This window comes from Gekko japonicus, unplaced genomic scaffold, assembly GCF_001447785.1.
Source record: "Gekko japonicus isolate JY-2015 unplaced genomic scaffold, Gekko_japonicus_V1.1 scaffold1609, whole genome shotgun sequence".
NCBI lineage: Eukaryota > Metazoa > Chordata > Lepidosauria > Squamata > Gekkonidae > Gekko > Gekko japonicus.
The window spans coordinates 197,845-218,028 of record NW_015166469.1 but is presented as its reverse complement, the minus strand read 5'-3'; the positions used below and the strand labels follow the sequence as shown (position 1 = coordinate 218,028).

At 43.6% G+C, this 20,184-nt stretch overlaps 1 protein-coding gene across 1 annotated transcript; it reads left to right on the top strand.

The window, feature by feature from the left end:
• Positions 1–235: 235 nt before the first annotated feature.
• Positions 236–19,581, top strand: SERTAD4 (SERTA domain containing 4). Its single transcript, XM_015412104.1, has 3 exons — positions 236–446; positions 6,649–6,764; positions 18,324–19,581. The coding sequence occupies exons 1-3, from the start codon at positions 236–238 to the stop codon at positions 19,053–19,055; spliced, it is 1,059 nt and encodes a 352-aa protein (XP_015267590.1). The 3' UTR covers positions 19,056–19,581.
• The last annotated feature ends 603 nt before the right edge of the window (positions 19,582–20,184 follow it).

The window sequence follows — 20,184 nt, the reverse complement described above, 5'->3', positions numbered from 1 at the left end:
TTTTAGAAAGGGGCTATCAGAAGGCGAAGGGGACAAATCTTTAGCCTGGGGGACAACGGAATGGGCAAAAAAGCAGCAATCGGAGCAGAGGGAGAGAGAGAGAGAGAGCGTGAGAAAGGCAGGCGAGCGCCGGAGCTGGCAAGCGATTCATTCCCGAAGCGTTCGGAGGGCGGGAGGGCGAGCGAAATGCCAGGCAGGCATGGCTGCAGCCCGGGAAGGGCAGGGCCGGGCAGCGATGACTCTGGTGCTGCCCCTGAGCAGCTTCTGCGAGCCCATTGTCTCCTCCGAAGGAGCCGCCGAGTACCCGCCGCCGCTGTGGGAGTCGCTTTGCTGCAGCAAGAGCAGCCCCGCCTCGGATGCAGCCGCCAGCGGCAGCAGCAGCCAGGGCCAGGCGCAGCAGCCTCCGGGCGACGGCAGGACGGCCGCGGGGCAACCTCCGGAGTCAGGTAGGCAGACTTGTGAGTCAGGGCGCCCCAGGGTCGAATCTCGCCTCCGGACTAACTTGCGAGACACGGAACCGTCTCACAATATGTGTATTTGTAAATCACTAGCAATAAAGATGATTAAAATAACAAACCCGCAAGAGCGGCAACACCAACCCAGCCCCCCCCCGCGTCCATCTTCACCTGCAGGATGGGCGATTATACTAACGGCCAACCTTGGAGGATTATTGTAAGGATTACAAGAAGCTATCCTGATCGGGGTAGCCCAGCCTAGCCCGATCTCATCAGATGTCGGAAGCGAAGTAGGGTCAGCCCTGGATGGTGCTCGGATGGGAGGCCACCAAGGGAGACCAGGGTCGCTCTGCAAGGCAAGCGATGGTCAGACCAACTCTGAACGTCCGTCTCTTCCCTTGAAAACCACACGGGGCTCGCGGTTAAGTAACCCTGGCAAGAAGTAGAAGAGTCTTAAGGTGATTCAACCCTATTCCAGACCTGCGGCGATATTGGCTACCTGGGAACCTCTGAAAGGGGTACAAGCAGGGCACTAAGGCAACAGCCCACTCCAGTTATTTCCCTCCAGCATCTGATAGGGGTACACTGTCTCTGTATATGGAGGTTCTGTTTTGCTCTTGTGACCACTGGCTGTTGGAAGAGGGGTTCGAATGCTTTTCCATGCCAGGGCTGAAGGCTGTTTCTGAGCAGGAATCCCTTCTAAGGCCTGTTAACTGCCAGTAATTCCCCCCGTTTAAAAGGTATTTTGCAATGCCTGCTTGAAGGCATTCTTTTTTTTGTTCATTCCAGATGGGCAGCGGGGCTATCCTGCACCAGAAAAATAAAACAGGGATCCAGTGGTGCCTTAAACACTAAGGTTGGAATAACTTTTGTTAGTCTCTAAGGTGGTACTGGATTCCTGTTTTTTTTTTTTCCTCTTTTGATTTCACTGAGCCCTGCCAGGAAAAATAAGTAATATTTTTGCAGTTCCCATTTTCTTAAAACAAAACAAAACACCATCATGAGCACTTGTTGTTTCTTGTGGGTTAAGACTTACCTAGGCTAAGATCTAGCTCATGTTTTTAGAAGTAGGGCTGAGCTCTGGAACAGATGTAATAATAATAATAGTGCCTCTTAGGTCTAGTTCTTACCAACAGCATGGGAGGTGGTAAACCTGTTTCTGTACTGTAATACTTCAGACTACAGGTGGGGACTCATGTTAATGAATGCTCTTGCATACAGGGACCCCCCCACACACACACACAATAGCACTGCACAAAAGAAACAAGATGTAAAGGAGAAAGGTTCCTGATACGTTAGCCTTCTGTGCATAGAAATCTATGTATTTTTATTGCACTTGTGCCATGTAAGCCGCCCTGAGCCTGCGTGCGGGGAGGGCGGGATATAAATGGAATTAAATAAATAAATGTTGCCCCCCTCCCAGAGCATTTCAGCATGTGAACTCTCGCTTATAGGCTGAAATAGACAAATCCCGTCCAGACACACATTTACTGCCTCATCTGCTGCTGTGAGACCTGACCTTCTCTATGTACTGCCTCTTAGCACAGGATGAAATTCACCCTGAGTTCAGGGTCAAATTTCTTGGTTTTCCAAGGAAAAGGGCATGACTTCAAGGCAAGTTTGAACTGATCCTCAGATTCTGGAATCTAAGAAGTGCTGTTTACTTACCCTAATTCACTGAAGGGGGTGATTTGATGTTCTTAAGACAGCTGTTTAAAAATGAATTTACGTTGTTCATAATGCCCGTTTGCTGTTGAGGCAAGCATCTGATGTGACCACTGTAATGACTGGCTTACAGTTCAAAACTAGCAGCATTTCATGCAGTTTAATGCAATGACAGCATCCAGCATGGCAGCTGGCTGAGTAGCCCCTGTTGGTGCATGTTCCCAGTTACTTTTAGGTTTTGTTTGCCTGTGGGTCAATGTAGGGCATCATTTAAAATCAGCTACCTTACATATGCGCTACTTTTGCATCTGCACAATGGAATTCATCATTCAGTGACACGAATCATACTAAAACACACTCAAAACTGAGAGTATTGAACTACAGTTCCCAGAGGGCAGTGCAAGAACACATAACTGTGATCCTGTTAGCACACATGGACATGCTCAGCTTTGGTGTCAAGCATGGAGGCAAAATGGGAGGGGCTAGACTAGAGGAACAAACCATGCATTTCCCACACCCTAGCAAGATCGAAACTCCTCTTTTTAATTTATTGATTTTTCAACACATAATAAAGGTGACAGATGGAAATAGCGTAAGTGACATGAGAGTGCACATGCACATAGGTTTTGTGATCCAATCTCAGAATGTTTGGGAAGAAGTGAAACTTTTTGGGAGATTTCATGGGTTCTGCTCACACTTTGTGAATAAACTACAATGGGGAAAAGGGGGCAATTGAGAATCCCTGATTAGAAATATGTGTGAATTGTGATTATTCGGTGGGGACAGTTTGTAGAACCACTCCTGAAGTAACCTTTCTTAGACTGTAAGGAACTGGATAACTGTCATCCAGTTACTAATATTCCTTTCTTGGGCAAGATGGTCAAGAAGTTGGTGGCCAGATACTTCCAGGCTTTTTTGGATCAAATGGATCTCAGTCTGTTTTCAGGCCTGGGTTTGGAACTGAAGCTGCCTTAGTCACCCTGATGGATGAATGGCTGTAGGAGAGAGAGGAGATTTATATCTCTGTTGACTCTTCTAGACTGTAACCCTGTTGATCCTGTAGTGACCTTCAATACCATGGTATCCTACTAAGCTGTATGGCAGAGATAGGGTTCAGGGGCACTGTACTTGAGTTTTTCTGTTAGTCTATAGGTTTCAGGTGGGTAGCCTGTTAGTCTATAGCGGTGGTAAAGTGCTGTCAAGTCACAGCTGACCTATGGAGACCCCCTGGGGTTTTCAAGGCAAGAGGTGTTCAAAGGTGGTTTGCCATTGTCTGCCTCTGCGTAATGACCCTGGTATTCCTTGGAGGTTTCCCATCAAGATACTGGCCAGGGCTGCTTAGCTTCCAAGATCTAACGAGATTGGGTCAGCCTGGGCTGTCCAGGTCAGGATATTAGTCTATAGTAGCAGAACAAAATTCGAGTCCAGTAGCATGTTAGAGACCAACACAATATTCCAGGGGTAAGCTCTGATGAGTCAAATCTCACTCTGTCATATATAAATAAGAACGAAAATCCATCAGTCCTTCTATCCAGTTCAGAAGGTGGGAGGGGTGTTACAAAGACAGGTAAGTTGGAGCTTGAGCCCATGCTACTTGGCTTGTGGGATTCCACAAGATTCCATGTTATTTCCCGTGCTTTGCAACATCTGCATGCATCTACTGTATGAGGTCGACAAAGAATCTGTAGTGGTGCAGCCAATATGTGGATGACCCTCAACTGTTTCTCCCTTTCACCTGAGGCAGTAAGGGGCTGAATAACAGCCAGTAAACTGAAGCTCAGTCCAGACCAGACAGAGGTGCTATTTGTCAGTAATAGGACCAGTTAGGAATTGAGTCATAGCCCTTTTCTGGATTGGGTTCCTTTCCTCTTGAAGGAGCAAATTTACAGATCAGGAGTACTGCTAGAACCATGACTACAGGTTGAAGTGCAGATATGTAGTACAAAGTGCTTTTTACCAGCTTGGGCAGGTAGGCCATCTATGGCCCTTCCATGAAAGGCAGGATTTGGCCATAGTTATCTGTGCACTGATCACAACCAAGTCATTACATTATTCTTTTTGGGTCTGTCTCTGAATATGAAGTTTCCAGTCACAGAGGCCAGATTGTGAACTGGTGCCTGCTATAGGGAGCGTATTTTCCCCAAACTGAGATAATGACACTTTCTACCAATCTGCATTGGGAACCAATTCAAAGGGCTGGTTACAGCCTTGAAGCCCTAAACAGCTTTCATTGGGATGCATGAAGGACCACCTCCAGGCATATCTTCCCCTCAATGAAGACTGTATTTTGAGGTCCTGCTCTATCCATTTCCCCTCATTTTCTGAGGTTAGAGGGATCAGCATCAGAAGCAGGCAATTCTCAGTGATGGTGCCCCAGATGTGGATACCCTCCGTTCATCGCTTTGCCTGATACAGAGATTTTTGAATTTTGGGGTGAATATTTTTGACCACTCTCCACTCTTTGTATTTAATCTATGCAAAGTTTACTTACTGATTTTATATTTTTTAAGCTGCCCTGTATATTTTGATTTTATTTCTACTTGCGTGTATATATATATGTTTGTGTGTATATACTCCTAAAGCTGATTTAAAATTTTTTTGTTGATAAGGATTGTTTTGTTTTATTGATGTTGTATGATGACCCAGATTTGATGTTAATTGTAACCATCTGGTTGGGGTGAAGAATATAAATGTTTAAAATACGTAATAAAACAAATAAACAATCCCAGAGGTACTTTCTGCTTTTCTATGCTTTGGAATGCCATTCTTCCAAAGGTCCAACAAAGCCTGTCTGTGAATAAATTTTGGAAGAAAGTCAAGGTCTTTTTTATAGTAGTATATGGGCAAAGGGTTCTTTTAGTGGTATGTGTATTTGTGCTTGTGTATTTATATATGCTTGCTTGAAAGCAATTATTATTCCTAAATGTTGTTGCCTTCTTTGAGCCTTCTAGTGAAGGGCAGAGTAAAAGTCAAAACAGACCACAGCAATTAAAGGCTGGCTTGCTGTTGGTCTGCTATTATTCAGAGGTTTTCATACTGTTGATTGTTCTGGATGTTTTAATATTTTTTCTATTAGCTGCTAGGAGGGCCATTGTTGGATAGCTGGCAGCACATACATTTTAGGTATTTGCATACGCCAGAACTGATCCCCAGCATTGGGGGGGGGGAGGTTCTGATGCTGATTGAGAGCAGGAGAACTCCGGTTTAAAGGTAGCTTTATGCCACCCAGTTTGTCTTGTACATCATTTAAATTAACACCTGGGAAAAAACATAATAAAGACCCAAACAGGTGGCCATATTAAATGCTAGACAATAATTAAAATTTCACTCTCTGTAGTAGCATATGGTTTGATTGGTGTACTGTGACCCACGCTAGATTATAATATCCATCGGTCTCCAAAGAGCTCAAAGCAATTACATTTTTGGCTACCTGTTCCAAATCACTTCCTTTCTATGAAGCTAAAGGAGCATCACACTGACTTGGTTATAATAGCAAATTATGCAAATTTTAGACATTACTTACAAATAGGATTTGGTCTTCCCATCAGGCCAGTTCTTTCTCATAGGATGGATGGTGGAAGAGCAGTGTGCCTTCAGTATGAAGATGATTGTTATTAAGAGAGAAGAAATTTGCCAAAGACAAAAAAAGTGCCATGGCACTTAGGGCACGGCCAGTACAGTCTCCCCCATCTCACTTCAGTGGTGCAAACAACTGCCTCTAAATTTGTTTACTTCCTAGAAAGCTGGTTCGTGCCATTTGCATTTTCATAGACAGCAGTGTGTGGAACCGGATGCATTTATTATTTCCTCTATAATAACTTAGGAAGTCGCTACTATTTTTACAATATTTCTAAGCAAAGTAGCAGCATGTGCTATGAAAAGATGTGTAGTAGTGGCAAAAAAAAAAAGTTGTAGGAAGTTGTCATTTGCCGAGTACATTTATTTGAGTTATCCTTAGTTTTACTGAGCATATTTGATGTTAAGCCTGAGCATTTTGGGGGTTACGTAGTTAAGCAGCTACTGCTTAATGGCTGCAGTCCTCCTAAGAACGCTTTTCTGGGAAGAAGACCCATTAAAATAAAATAGAACTTACTTTTGGATACACTTGCTCCCAGTGAGTCCTGTATTGTAAAACTTCTAGTTACATCTATACATATCTATGTTTAGTACTTCTAGTAACCCCTAACTCCTCAAGGTAGCACAGAGTATAGTGATGAACACTGTGAATTTTTAAATTGGTCAGATGTATGGAATGAAAGCATTGTGTGAGCCAAGTATGCAGAGTGAGTGCCTAAGCCAATGTGACAAGTATGCTTAAATAAACAGCCTTGCTTCCTAAGTTATCTTGTAGCAGAGCCCTCCATTTGCCACAATATTTTTCACATGAGCTATTATTAAAGTACGTTCTTAAGACCATAAACATATACAGAAATGTGCAGCAGAGTTGTACTGAGGAAGCTAAGTATTTTCTTTTGGAAACCTCAGGCATACCACACATCACTTGTCATGTATAATTTATTTTCCACAGGATCACACCACAGAGGAATTTCAAATCCTATAGCAACATCCAAGATCACATACTTTAAAAGGAAATATGTGGAAGAGGAGGACTTTCATCCACCACTCACCAGCTGTACACCTAAAGTAAGTTTTAAAAACCAGCCTTCAGTAAGTGACTCTGATATGAAGTCACAGTTGCTTGAAACAGCAAAATACTCCACCTGAGTTATGGCAGTAATTCAGCTGTTCCCGTAAGAATTGATATTTTACTTCTCTTTGAAATATTCGGATTTGTTTTTCTACGGTTGCACCAAGAATGGTATAATGAATGAAGTTTCTGTCACTGGTGCTTTATTACCACAGTCAACTAGACGCAACAATGATTTTTGTCTGCTCTAATAAGTGAGAAAGGATAGAGGATGAACATTTCCATCTCATCATTCATACTCTGTGTCTATTTGGATGTAATCCTCCTCCCCTCGAACTCTAGGCACAGTGAGATCATCCTACCATATGTAGAACATAAGAACATATAGGCCCCATGGTTATAATTTACCTGAATTCAAGGTCTCCTTTACCCTGGCTACTGAAGACATGTTTTCTGGCAGGCAAAACTAGACATTTTAGTGCTGAATAGACAGACAATCCAAGGGTGCCAAACTGCCACACTGAGGCCTTTAAAAAGAATATTTTGTCTGGTCTTAAACATGTCATATAATGAGTGACCAGTTTTAATAGGAGTTGCCTGCATAAACATAGGATCTTTATACTGACTCTCTAGGAAAGCAAAGATTTCTTCTTCTTTATTTGACTATTACAGCCCTTAACATTTAAACTCAGTTTCTTTACCTGTGGTTTACACGGATGGAAAGGTACTTCTGTCATCAGGAGGGGATATTTCCCCTTCTCTGTGCGGAAAAAAAATGGGAGGACTCAGTGAGTTTGAGGAGAAGGTGGTAAAGTCCAACAGCTCAGTTCCACTTGCAGATCTTGTAGGGTACAAGTCAATAAATCTAACTTTCCCATTTCTATTTTACTTTTTTAATAACGATATTCACCATTTTTCTTTTATTGAATACAGAATTCAAATTCCATAAGTTTCACACATTTATATTTATAGCACACTGAGAAGAATTCCTTTTTTTAAATTTTGAGATATCTTATTCCCTGTCTCTCCCTCCCCCCAAGTGTATGTGCTATTTCTCCAACACTGGGAATTACACCAGTTACTTCTAAACCCCCATTACCAACTAACTGCTGTTGAGAATGATAAGAAACAGATTGATTTTGAGTAGCATCATTTAAAGTAACAGCTTCAATTTCATAAGAGCCAAATTGTTCTAAGAACAGAAGTGCTTCAGAATTTTTTATCATAATCCATTGCTGGTTAAAACAGGAATGTAGCAGAAAAGGAACAGTCCACTTAAACTGAATGCTTTCTTTGCTTAGTTTGTTAGGAATTTCAACAGTCTCCTTTTCCATAGTGAAATGGGAAAGAGATAATTTAGAAAATGAATCAGTTTCCATCCATTTGATCTTGTGCTTCATAAATTAATCTTCAGAGTTGGTATTCTGAAAAGCAACTACAGTATGTCTTCCAGGTTCTCTCTCTCTCTTCTCTCTCTCTCTTTTTGCAAAGTTAAAATTAAGATGGCAAGCACAATAAATTAATATATTATCTGAATCAGATCCAGCAATAACAGCTATAAGATCATCTAAATAAAATATTAAATCTAAGAGTGCTCAGGAATCCCTCTGACTTTCACCATGTTTTCTCTGCTGTTGATATGGTCTGGTAATTCTACTTGATCTTTTACCTTCTAATATCTTCTCAGTATTTGAATTTCAGTTGCTGTAACTTCAAGGTAGATTGAACGTTTTGCATGTTCTTTCCTTTGCTTGTTCCTGTAGCTGCCAAGTGCTCTGTTTGGCTTAACTAGCAGCGCTCCTTGGTGTGCCCACCAAAATAGATCTCAGGTTCCAGAGTAGGGGGATTCGCCTTCCCACTGCAGTGGAGCAAACCTTTGCCATACCTTGCTCTAGAAAAGACTGAAAACCTCACCTACTAGTAGTGTGGGTCCTACCTTGTATGCTGCTTATCAACAAATGTTTGCATTCACTTTTACTTGTGGTGATCCCAGTCTCACCATGTACACAGGTGAGAGAAGACCATGAATCCAATTGCTCTGCCCCACCCCCAATCCAGAAAAATTTGTAGCAAGCAAGCCCTACCCATTGGAATACAATGGAAACACCTTCATGCCAGGTAGGACCTTTCTCCATCCTCCCAAGCCACATAACCATCCCGCACAGCAGGCAGACAAGTAGGCCAGCTGCTTTGGGAACCCTCTAACCGAGCTGGCTGCCAACAGCTTGAGACAGGCTGAGAGGGAAGGAGGCACCCAAGGATGACATCAGCTGACTGTGCCAGCTGTCAATAGTCCAGCAATGACTAGAGGTATCAAACTGGCTGGCTGGAGAGGCAGGAGTTGGGCGCATGCAGGCCTGAAGATGCAGGGGTATGATGGATTAGAGGGAGGAACTTGCCTTCTAAGCAATGCCAGATAACTGATTCTGGATAATGAAGTGCCAGATGACAAAGATTTTACTATATTACTTACCGGTACTGTGCCTGTGTTGTTGACAATGTTTGGATGTTCCTTACCGTGTGCATTTTTAATCATGTGCAAAATATGCATGACAATACTGCTGTTGCCAGGGATAACCTTGCCCTAGTGAGCACACTCTATGGGCAGCTTGGATGATACATGCTAAAAGGAACAATTTGCACTGCTTAACAGTGTATTTCCAAGCTGAATACAAGGTGCTGGAGCCTCCCTTTAAACTCTCTGGCTCACTTAGCTTATTAAAGAGCACACCTCCCTGTATGAAACTCACAGCAGCTGCCCTTTGGGCAGTTGCCTGGAGACTCTGGAACCCTTTTCCAATAAAGTGCAAAGCTGTTCATCCCTTAGGGGAGGCTGTACCTGTTTCAGAAGGCATATGACCGCCCTGATTTGTTGTGTTGATGTTTCTGTTCTGCTTATTTTCTGTAATGCTTTAATGCATTACATTTTAAAAATTTGGTTGCGGTATATCTTTTAGCACTCAATGTTGTTAATTGCCTTGATTTGCAAAAAGGTAAAACAAAATGTAAATTAATAAATAAATAGCATGTAAACATTATTGCCTCCCTGCTGGGCACCACTGTACGCAAAGGCTTTTCAGTGGACAGTAGCAGAGCAAAGTTTGAGTCCAATGGCACCTGAATCAGTTGACAGTATGAGAGAGTAGCAGTGTTTATTCTGCCCTAAGACAATGTATGTGAACCATTTTGAGCACCTATTGTCAATTATTATTACTATCATAATAACTACTCGTGTCTCTTCTATTTACTGTGAAAAACAATTACAGTACATTTCAGTGTGTGCAATTTAGAAAGCCACAATGTCATTAAAAGTAATGTGTTCTACCTTTATTCTTCACTGGGATAAGCAGTAAAACTTATGATAATTGCATTCTTTGTAAATGGCTGTACATGCCAGCTAGAAGCAGAATCCCTGTAGTATTGAAGTTTTGCCCAAGTTCACTTATAAAAGAGCGCGATCCAAAGCAACCAATAAAACAAATGACAACATTGTCTGGTTTGCTTTTCCTGGCTGCATGGGCAGAACCTTTAGTATTTGCTAGAGAATTAATGGCACCTGTCTGTGCTCCGGCTCCTTTTAAGCAGATTTACTGAACAAGCCCAATGGACAATGCTGTTCAGAAGGCACAGTCCTGCAGAGTGCTCCCATTCAAGATCAGACTTTGTGCTTTCACTAGCTGAATACCTGTCATGACTCAGAAACCACAAAGCTACGCAGATCTCACCTATTTGATTTTCATTCATTTGCCTATTCATTTTCTCTCTCTTTCCCTTTCTCTTTCTGACCAAATTAGTATTGAGAAAAGGTACCAGTATAACAGTTCTTGTGACTGAGAACTTTCTTTTAGCCTACAGTAAAAATACAGATAATATATTAGAGCATTGTAAGATTCCCATATAGCCTGGACATCTGGAAAATCAAACTTTGAGCCCTAGGGAATGTCATACTCCAAGGTTCATGTGTACTCATGACCTTTTCGCTAAGTAAGATTGCCAAATCTGATGGTGATTTTTTTTTACAGGGTAGATAGTTTTCCACTGGGAACTGGACAGAGACCAGTAGATCATTTCACAGAAAGCTCCTGCCAGATACTTATCGGCTTCCAGTTACAGACAACAGTGATTGCAATTGAGCCAGAGACCCTGGGGTGAAAGATTATGTCCTTTTTAAATTGCTTTAACCATTCAGTCTGTACAATGAGCTTGCTATATAGAAACACGTACTCCATTGGAAACAAACACTTCATTTTTAAATAGGACCTGTTTCAGCTAATGATTTAACCCTATCTCATAGTAAGAGGTGTGCATATTCATTTCTGTAGTTTTCCTATAAAAGATAGATTTGGTAGAAAATAATAGTGAATAATAGTTGATTTCATAGTGAACAGAAATTAATACTGTATAATAGTTAATTAATAGTGTAGACTTCAAATTGGTTGATTGCAAAGATAGGAAATAGTTTACAAGGCAGAAGAAGTGTGTCAAAATGTTTGGAAGAGGGAGTTTGCCAAAAGGCTGCTGCTTTGATTTGAGAGAGCCTGTATTTTTGTAAGAAATCAAACGAATGTTTCTCACCAATGGCATAGTGCAAGGTAGAGCAGTTGATCCAGGGCTCTTCAGAGCTTGCACAAATGAAGTGGCTGCTGTAGGTTTCTGTTGTACTATATTTATAAATATAACACTCTCCTTGATTGGAGCACCAGCTTGATAGTGGATCTGTAGCCCTGCCTTAGGAGCTGCAGTGGCTCAAGTGGTTAAGACGCTGAACTGCAGGCTGTGGAAGGTCAGTAGTTCAGCAGTTCAAGACCCGGGTGCCGCATGACGGAGTGAGCTCCCATCTCTAGTTCCAGCTCCTGCTAACCTAGCAGTTCGAAAGCAAGAAATTGCAAGTAGATAAATAGGTACCACTTCAGTGGGAAGGTAACAGCGTTCCGTGCTCCTTGGTGTTTAGTCATGCCGGCCACATGACCGCGGAAATGTCTTCGGACAGCGCTGGCTCTTCGTCTTTGAAACAGAGATGAGCACCGCAACCCTACAGTCGGATTCAACTGGCTTTCGAGCAAGGGAACCTTTACCTTTAGTCCTACCTCTGGCCCACCATTAGAGGTGCTATGGGTCGAGCAGACCAGAAATTTTATGATGAGCAGGGGCCAACTGGCTATTAAGGCCACCGGAAAAAGTCCTGGTGGGCCAGTGAGCGCAGGTGAATGCCCCCTTGAAGCCACCTCCTTAGAGCCACCCTGGGGCAGCCACACTTGAGGTGAACAGAGCCACTGTTGCTGTAACTGGCAGCCTTTGTACTGCACAAGGTGGGCAGCCATCAACTTGGGTGAGGCAGGTGTGAGCAGCCAGGACCCTGTTCTTCCCCCCTCCAGTCAAGGCAGAGCTGGGGGTGTGCCCTTTTCCAGGGCCAAATTGGCCTCCCAATCTTCATAAAAAGGGGGAATGTTTATATCCTCTTGAAACAAAAAAATAATATGCTTTATATGCTTAAAATTACTTTATTAATTTAAATTCAATAGGACTTTATGCCAGCTGCCCAAGTGTTCATATAAGGCTTGTATTCCAGATGAGTACTGATTGATAGTCCATTGACAACAGAGATGTGACATCTGCCTAGTGTAGCATTATCTGACAAAACCGGATTTGCTGTTCACAAACTTAACCTTGTGGCAGTAGTAATGATTCATCCAGTGATGTGGTAGATAGCTGACAGGGCTGTAACCAGTTGGAGAAATGACAATGGCTGTGGTCATAAGTGCCAGTTGAAGCAGAGGGGAAGCAAGGCTATTTCCTCTGGAGGAATCTGGCATGCAGTTGCAAAATCACACAGCCCTTTGAAGCTGCAGGCTTAGTCCATCATTGTGTGATCAGATGCAACTGTGGGTGAGGGTTTTTTTTTGCCATTTGTTTTCCTCATGCATAAACGAGGAATTGCGCCTCTGCACTGAGGGCCCCCTATGGAGCATGTGATGATGCGCATACTGCGAATGGGGGGGGACATGGCACGGAGTCAGGATGGCCTGATCAGACTATCCTGATGGCATGAGAGCGTGCTTGAGCGATCAGACCCGGGAAAGTCCGCTTGTGGCCCGCCTTATCTGGATAACATTGAACTTTCCCTGGTATCTTTGGCTGCGGTCACACGGAGCATTAGCCACGCTACAGAGACGGAAGATAGGCGGATTTTCCGGGCGTGATCACACTGCAACATCTGGGAAGCATAGAGTTCCCGTGGCGAACCCGAGGCTTCCCACTGAAGATGCGCCGTAAAAAACTAGTACCTCCGAGGTACTAGTTTCCGGAAACCACGGGGCAAGGGCGGGCGTCTGATCGTGTTTCCGGTGGTAGGTCGTGGCATCCGGCACCCGCCCATGTCCCGTGGTGAAAAGTGTTTTTTCCCCCAAGTCTCCACGGGATGCGCACAAGCACCCAATGGCGCACGCACACACTTTGGTTTAAAAAAACCCACAACCCCGTTTGCCACGGCAGCAGCGCCTAGCCATTACTGCTGTGATTGCGCCACGCCGCTTCTTTGCCACGCCACAGGATTGTCGTATGATCGGGACCTCCCCTCGAACCACGGGACATCGGCGGGATGTATGATCCGGCGGCCGCGCAGTAGTTCGCTCCGTGGCAAACAGCCACGCCTCCCCCCACGATATCCGGCCCGTGTGACCGGGGCCTTTTAACTCCGCTTTTGTGGTGGAGCAGCACGGGTTGCTGATGACTGGAGGATGCTTCCCAGATGTTGCTGTCTGATCACTCCCTTTAGATCCTTCAGGCATTTGCACCTATGTTGGATCTAAAGGAGCGTGTGATCGCAGCCAATAATGTAGAAACTGAACTATGTGATCCTGAATTCCTCCATAAACAGATCAACTGAGAAGAGCTACCATTTTCAGTTAACAAGGGTGGGGGGAGGAGAATGGCTGAAGAAGAGCTCAGAGTGGTACTAGAGAGACTCATCATATGTATGTGGGTGTATATGTACTTATATGTGTATATGAGTATGTAGTTTGTTACTATTTATATTGGATTTCAGTGCCTTAGAGTCACAAATACCTACAAACTTAAGTCAACTAAAACCTGTATTTTTAGGGTTTCCAAAGCTAATATATCTGTAGTACGGCATACCACCAGCTGTTTGGAGAAAAGTTGCTTGCTTATGGTCATTCTCTTAGCCTTTGGTTGATTTGACACAATTACCATTATTCTCTTAAGTGATGCTGCCAGGCAGAACTATGGGGTAGGTTTCAAAACTGTTGGGAACTGTAAGGGGTAGGGGAGATGGGTATTAATCAATGTGTTAATTTTTAACACGGAAGATTCTACAGATATATCTGCTTGCAAATCACTACCTTCAACCTAGAAATGTGGCCCCTATGAGCAAGTAGGTTGTGTGTTTGGTTACTCTGTAGGGAGAAAAGAAACTGTACATGCTCAGAGTACACTCTTCACCTGTTTGCAGTCTTGGCATTAAATGTAAGGATTATCCTGAGCTGAAATTTATTTAGATCCTCCCAAAAATCTATTTCCCCCCTCAGTAAGAGGTGTTAGGCCTTGAGATTACCTTGATAGTATGCCTCCTCAACCCTTTGGCCCTCTTCAGAGAAGAGGTTCAGCAATTTAAGACAGCCATAGAATTATGTCTTCAGTTTAGGGTTGCCAAGTCGGATCGGCGCTGGAGTGGGGGACTCCAGTGCTGCTCCGGGAGCGTGCGCACAAAGCACACATGCACCACAACCCCGTCACCCGGAAGTGATGCATCCACGCCGGGCACGCTGTTGGCGGGGCCACGACCATCTGAGGGGAAACCGTAGAGTTTTCCCTCAGATGACCATGGCCCCGCCCCCAACGTGCCCGACGCGATTGTGTCACCTCCGGGCGACGTGCACATCGCGTGCTTTGGGGGTGGGGTTCCCCCCGGGGCCCGATCTGCCAGTGGCGGGTAACGGGCCTCTGGGGCGGGGGTTTCCCGGAGGGACTTGGCAAGCCTACTTCAGCTCTCTTCACAGATTCTATTGAGAGATCAGGGGCTTGCTATTGTTTGGTGAATAAAAGGAATTCTGCACATGCTCAGAGACCCATTCTTTCATACAGATGAGTTGCAACAAGGTGGGTTACACTTATTAAAACAGATAGCTGCCTGGGTGAGACTGGGCACTGATTCTTTTTTTCCTGCCTTCCTTCCTATGATCCCACTCTAGCAAACCAAAACTTTTGTTTTTAATATCCAGGAAGGCTTTTAGAAATAAATTTGGGGAGCATTCAAATATTCAGGTTCCCCACCTGTATTCTGAAGTGGTACAGGCATGCAACAGGTGCATCGCATGAGGCTGTTAATCACATAGTTTGTTGTTTAGATTGTATTTTTGGCTAATGTGATAACAGGTGCTAACTCGACTATGACTGCATAATCTATATACTAATAATAGCCAAGTTGGCTAAATCTGAGGATACTTAAATCTGTTGACTGGAAATGTGAACAGGCAAGACAGATCTATACACTTGAAAAACACTCTAGGTTTGCAGAAAAATGTGAAATCTAAAAAAAAACACCCATCAGGGGTTTTAAAAAAGCCAAAAATGATAAAAGGAGCTCCTGTAGCTTTAAGCAAGGGATTCCCTTGTGACTGTTGCTAGGTACCCACAGTATTTCCAGGCTTGGTTCTGTCAGTAATAGGTTTGCCAGTCCCTAGGTGGGTGCAGGGGATCCTCTGATTTCATGGGCTTTGCTGCTTGGAGTTCAGGTGTGTGCAGTGCCTGGCCTTGCTTGCAAAACCACTTGAAGGGAAGGTTCCCTTTGGATCTGAATCTGGATCGGGGTGGTTCAGCGGCACTTTTGTTGTTGGACTTGTCGGCTGCGTTCAACACAGTCAACCATCAGTTGCTGATCCACCGCCTCACCGACATGGGGATTCAAGGGCTCGCCTTGCAATGGCTTGCTTCCTTTCTCCAAGGCTGGGGACAAAGGGTGTCGCTAGGGGAACAGCAGTCCAGGAGACACCCGCTTGAGTGCAGAGTGCCTCAAGGGGCCGTGCTTTCCCTGATGTTATATAACATCTATATGCCCTTGCCCAGATTGCCCAGAGGTATGGGTTGGGGTGTCACCAGTACTCTGATGACACCCAGCTCTATCTGATGTTGGATGGCCAGTCGAACTCCAGACTGGAAGACCTGGACTGGGCACTACAGGCCGTGGCTGGTTGTGTGTTACATCATAAAATATGCCATTGTATCAATGAAGAATGGCCGCTTCAGTTAGCACTTTGATTATTTTAAATGTTTAAAATGTTTAAACTGTTTTTATGTGTTTTATATGGTATTCTGTGCCAATGAAATGGAATGAAATAAATAAATAAAATAACAAATAAATGGTTTTTGCAAGTGTGGGCCATCCGCGCCTGAATTCCAAGTGACAAATTCACCTCTTGAAGTTCAGGCTTGTGTGGTGCCCACTTGCAAAAACCATTTAAAATTAAATGGTTTTTGCAAACATGCACCACCAGCGCTGGGAGAGGCTCCAGCAGCTACCCTGTGATGATGTCGCTTATACGTGATGTCATTGCCTTGGGGACATCCCCCAAAGTCCCCTACTGGCAACAAGGAAGGACCTGGCAACCCTAGTCAGTAAAAGGCAGAGGGAGGGGGCAGAGCCCTTTCCAGGCCTATTTAGGCCCTTGATAGTGGACTCATTGGGTCAAGGTCTGGCTGTGGTTGCAGCTCCAGACTGGGAAATTCCTGGGGATTTTATGGTGGAGTCTGAGGGCAGGGTTTGGGGAAGGGAGAGGCCTCAGCTGGATATGCCATACAATCCACCCTCCAAAGCAGCCATTTTCTCCAGAAGAACTGATCTCCATAATATGGAGATCAATTGTAATACTGGGAGATCTCCAGGCTTCACCTGCAGGACTGTGAAAACTTGAGCTGCAGTGTTAGAAGAGTCAAACAACAAATATATACACCGGAAAAACCTTTTTTCATAAGCAGCTGCCTAATGGGCCTTTTGTAGGACCAGCAACAAACATCAAATTAAACTTCAATGTAACCACAAAAGGAAACTTCCCCCTTTAGAAGACTTTCAAGCAAGTAGAAGCGGGTGTACAGTTCTAGAAACTTCTGTTGGGGTTGATTGTGTAAAAAGGATGTAAATTGACTGGTAGGTATTAGATTGTACAAACTGATTATTATTGTTGATATTGCATGTAATGAATATATACCTGTTTTAGAATATTATGAATAATACACAATGCACTTTATAAGATGGGACATATAGAACACTTTAACTTATAACAAAGTTTTTGCAGTATATATATTTGTTGCTTGACTCCACCTGCAGGATGGCAGCCCTACATTATGGGTGATCTGTACCTGGATGGGACACCTCTTGGTATCTTATGTAAACCACCTACAATTCCATAACTGAAGAAAGGCAGGATGAAAATATAATGAGTAAAGAACAAATAATATTTCTTCAGAAGCCCTTTTAGAAACAGTGAGCCTGCCCTGTGGTAGGAATATATAGAAACCTATGGATCCCTGAGAAAGCCTGTGACCTCCAGCTAGCTAGGCTGCTAAGGAAATGATCTAGACCTGGATTTTTCAGCAGTGAGTGAATTCTCAATTTTTTAAAAACATTGCCTCAGTTCATTTGGGCTGTGGTCACACATGCCACTTGAAGTAGAGGGAAAGCAAGGCTATTCCCTCTGGAGGAATTTGAGCTGCGGTCGTGAGATCACACAGCCCTTTGTTTCTGCAGTCTCAGCCTGTCACTGTGTGATCAGATGCAACTGCAAGTGAGTTGGGGTTTTTTGCCGTTTGTTTCCCATGCACATAAACAGGGAATTAGACCTCCGCACCGAGAGCCCCCTATGGGTATGCGATAATGCGCATACTGTGAAAAGGGGGGGGAAACCAGCACCGAGTTGGGATGGCCTGATCAGACCATCCCAACGGCTCAGAAGTGTGCGTGCATGATCAGACAGGGGAAAGTCCATCCGTGGCCCGGTGCAACCCGTTTACTACTGGATTTTCTCCGGTGTTTTTTGTACTTTGCTTCTGTGGCGGAGCAGTGCAGGTTGCTGACGGCTGCGGGACACTTCCCAGATGTTGCTGTCTGATCGCGCCCTTTTGATTCGTTGGGCATTCGCACCTATGTCGGATCATCTGGCGCATGTGATCGCAACCTTATATTCCTGAAAGTCTCCGAAGAAGTACTGTTTGATGAGTTTCTGTACCCCTAAAAGTACAGCACTCTTAGTTTATTCTACAAATACTGTTCTACACAATGACACAGTTTGGCTCAAAAATACTCCATGCAGCTATACTAGCCATAGAAAAAATACAGCACCGGTTTCCTCCAGACTCTGACTTCTGATGGAGAAAACCCTGCACATGAGCCAGTAAACCACCCAGCTATTTGATGGGATTGGAGGAACCGAATAGTTAATAGGTTGCCTGAAATGTTAAAAGTGATTGCCAATGGTATCTTTCAGCTAACTCCCACCTTGCTCATCTTTGTTTTTGCTGTTGTCTCTCCCCCTTTTTTGCAGACAATCTCTGTCTTTGAGGAGCGGGCACATATCCTTTACATGTCTTTGGAAAAACTAAAATACATTGATGACCCTGAAGTCTACCTAAGGCGATCGGTTCTGATAAACAATTTAATGAAGAGAATTCATGGGGAAATTATCATGCAAAACAACTGGTGTTTTCCCACTTGCTCTTTTGGTGGAGCCTCAGCCCAAGAATGGTTTGTGTCTCATGACTGTCCTTACAGGAAACGCCTTCGGATGGCAAGGGAGGACTGTGAAAAGATCCACACCTGCTGCCTTTATCAAGAATGTAGCAACCACTATTTAAGTTTACCATTGTCTACAAATTCCACAGTGGGAAATTCCTCTTCCTCCCCCTCTTCCTCCTCTTCTTCTGTATCTTTGCCAAGCTGTTCCCAGCAAGTGGAATATGGTGTAAGCGGTGCCCCTGCTTACCGGAGTGACGATCAGATACATGCCAATGAAATTTTCATTACTAGTGCTGGGCCACATGTTAAGGCAGTATCGAGCAATGAGAAAGTAGGCGATGAACTGGAACGAGAACGGGCTACAGACTGGGAACCGATGAAAGGTGATCAGGGCGCTGAATGTAAAAGTAAATATTATGATTATTTTGAGACAGGGCGTGGTGATAGGAGCAACGTGAATGAATCTTGGAAGAAATCCTTACGAAAAAGGGAATGCTTACCAGGGGGCAAAATATGTTGCAGTAAAGGAAGTAAAATATGAAGCACATTCCCAATGACTGCAGTTCTGAAGCATGCACAACATGTTCAGTTTATCAAACACCATTTCATTCTGGATGGATTTTTCTTACAGTTTTATACTACCAATACAATCATGTATTCATGGATAGTTTTTAACGACTGGTTAGCAGATTGCATCAAAGCGTATGTATGGTCTGCATCACAGAGCTATTTATAAATATAAGGAGTCTTCATCAAGAGCACAGTTGAATGGCAATGTACGAACAGATTTTAACTTTTGTTGCTGAAAGAACCAATCAACCAGACGGAGGAAACATGACCCTCCCCCCCCCAGGGGAGGCCAACATGAATTAAGAAGAATCTCCTTTATGCTTATCAGTGGATTATATGTTTTATAACCAGCAAAGGAGGGAGGGGGGTGGTCTGTCTTGCCCAACAATAATTGCTGTCAGTAAGTCCGGATGTCATTGAAGAAGAATAAGCCTATGTAATGAGCGAGCATTAAAACTATTCCAATTTTTAAGTGTCTGGTTCAGCCAGCCAAGTAGGGTGCAATAAACATCTTTGTATGGAATCATAATCAGAAATACCATGTGCAGCTACAGCACATGTAGAGTTTTTTCAGCAAAGTTGCAAGAATGAACGAACAAGCCTCACGGTAGTTTATTGCTATACAGGGCGGAGTTTCTTTGGTGCCTTACTTTTTATCTTACATTTTCCAGGGTGAAAATTAAGTTTAAAAAACAGTGCTACAGCAGGGATGTAACCTAAACAGGAAAAAAATAATAATAACAGGGTGGTTCAAATATTATTAGAAACCTGTATCCTTTGAAATACTGAGTTTGATTTCCTATTCAAATGCCTCTGTTCTTCCTTTTGCTCGATTGCTTTTTGATTTGCCATCCTTTAGAAGGGATTGAAGAAGAAACAATAGAGAGATGTCTCCTGTAAACAAGCATTAGCTGCTTGAATATTTCTATGGCAACTGTCTGTTGCTGTGATTTTCCTTTTTTTCTTTCTGGTATAATGAAGTTCATGAACCAGTGGCATGCTTTATACTTTATTCTGCTTTACATCATTTCTCTCTTTAAAATTGTAAAGAGCATGTACTGGGGTTTCATATAATGTTGGGGGTTTTTTATTTGGGGGGG

Coding starts and splice junctions, on each gene's coding strand:
- SERTAD4 (XM_015412104.1), top strand. CDS start 236: ATGACTCTGGTGCTGCCCCTGAGCAGCTTCTGCGAGCCCATTGTCTCC. Junction 447..6,648: donor GGGGCAACCTCCGGAGTCAG/GTAGGCAGACTT, acceptor TATTTTCCACAG/GATCACACCACAGAGGAATT. Junction 6,765..18,323: donor TCACCAGCTGTACACCTAAA/GTAAGTTTTAAA, acceptor CCTTTTTTGCAG/ACAATCTCTGTCTTTGAGGA.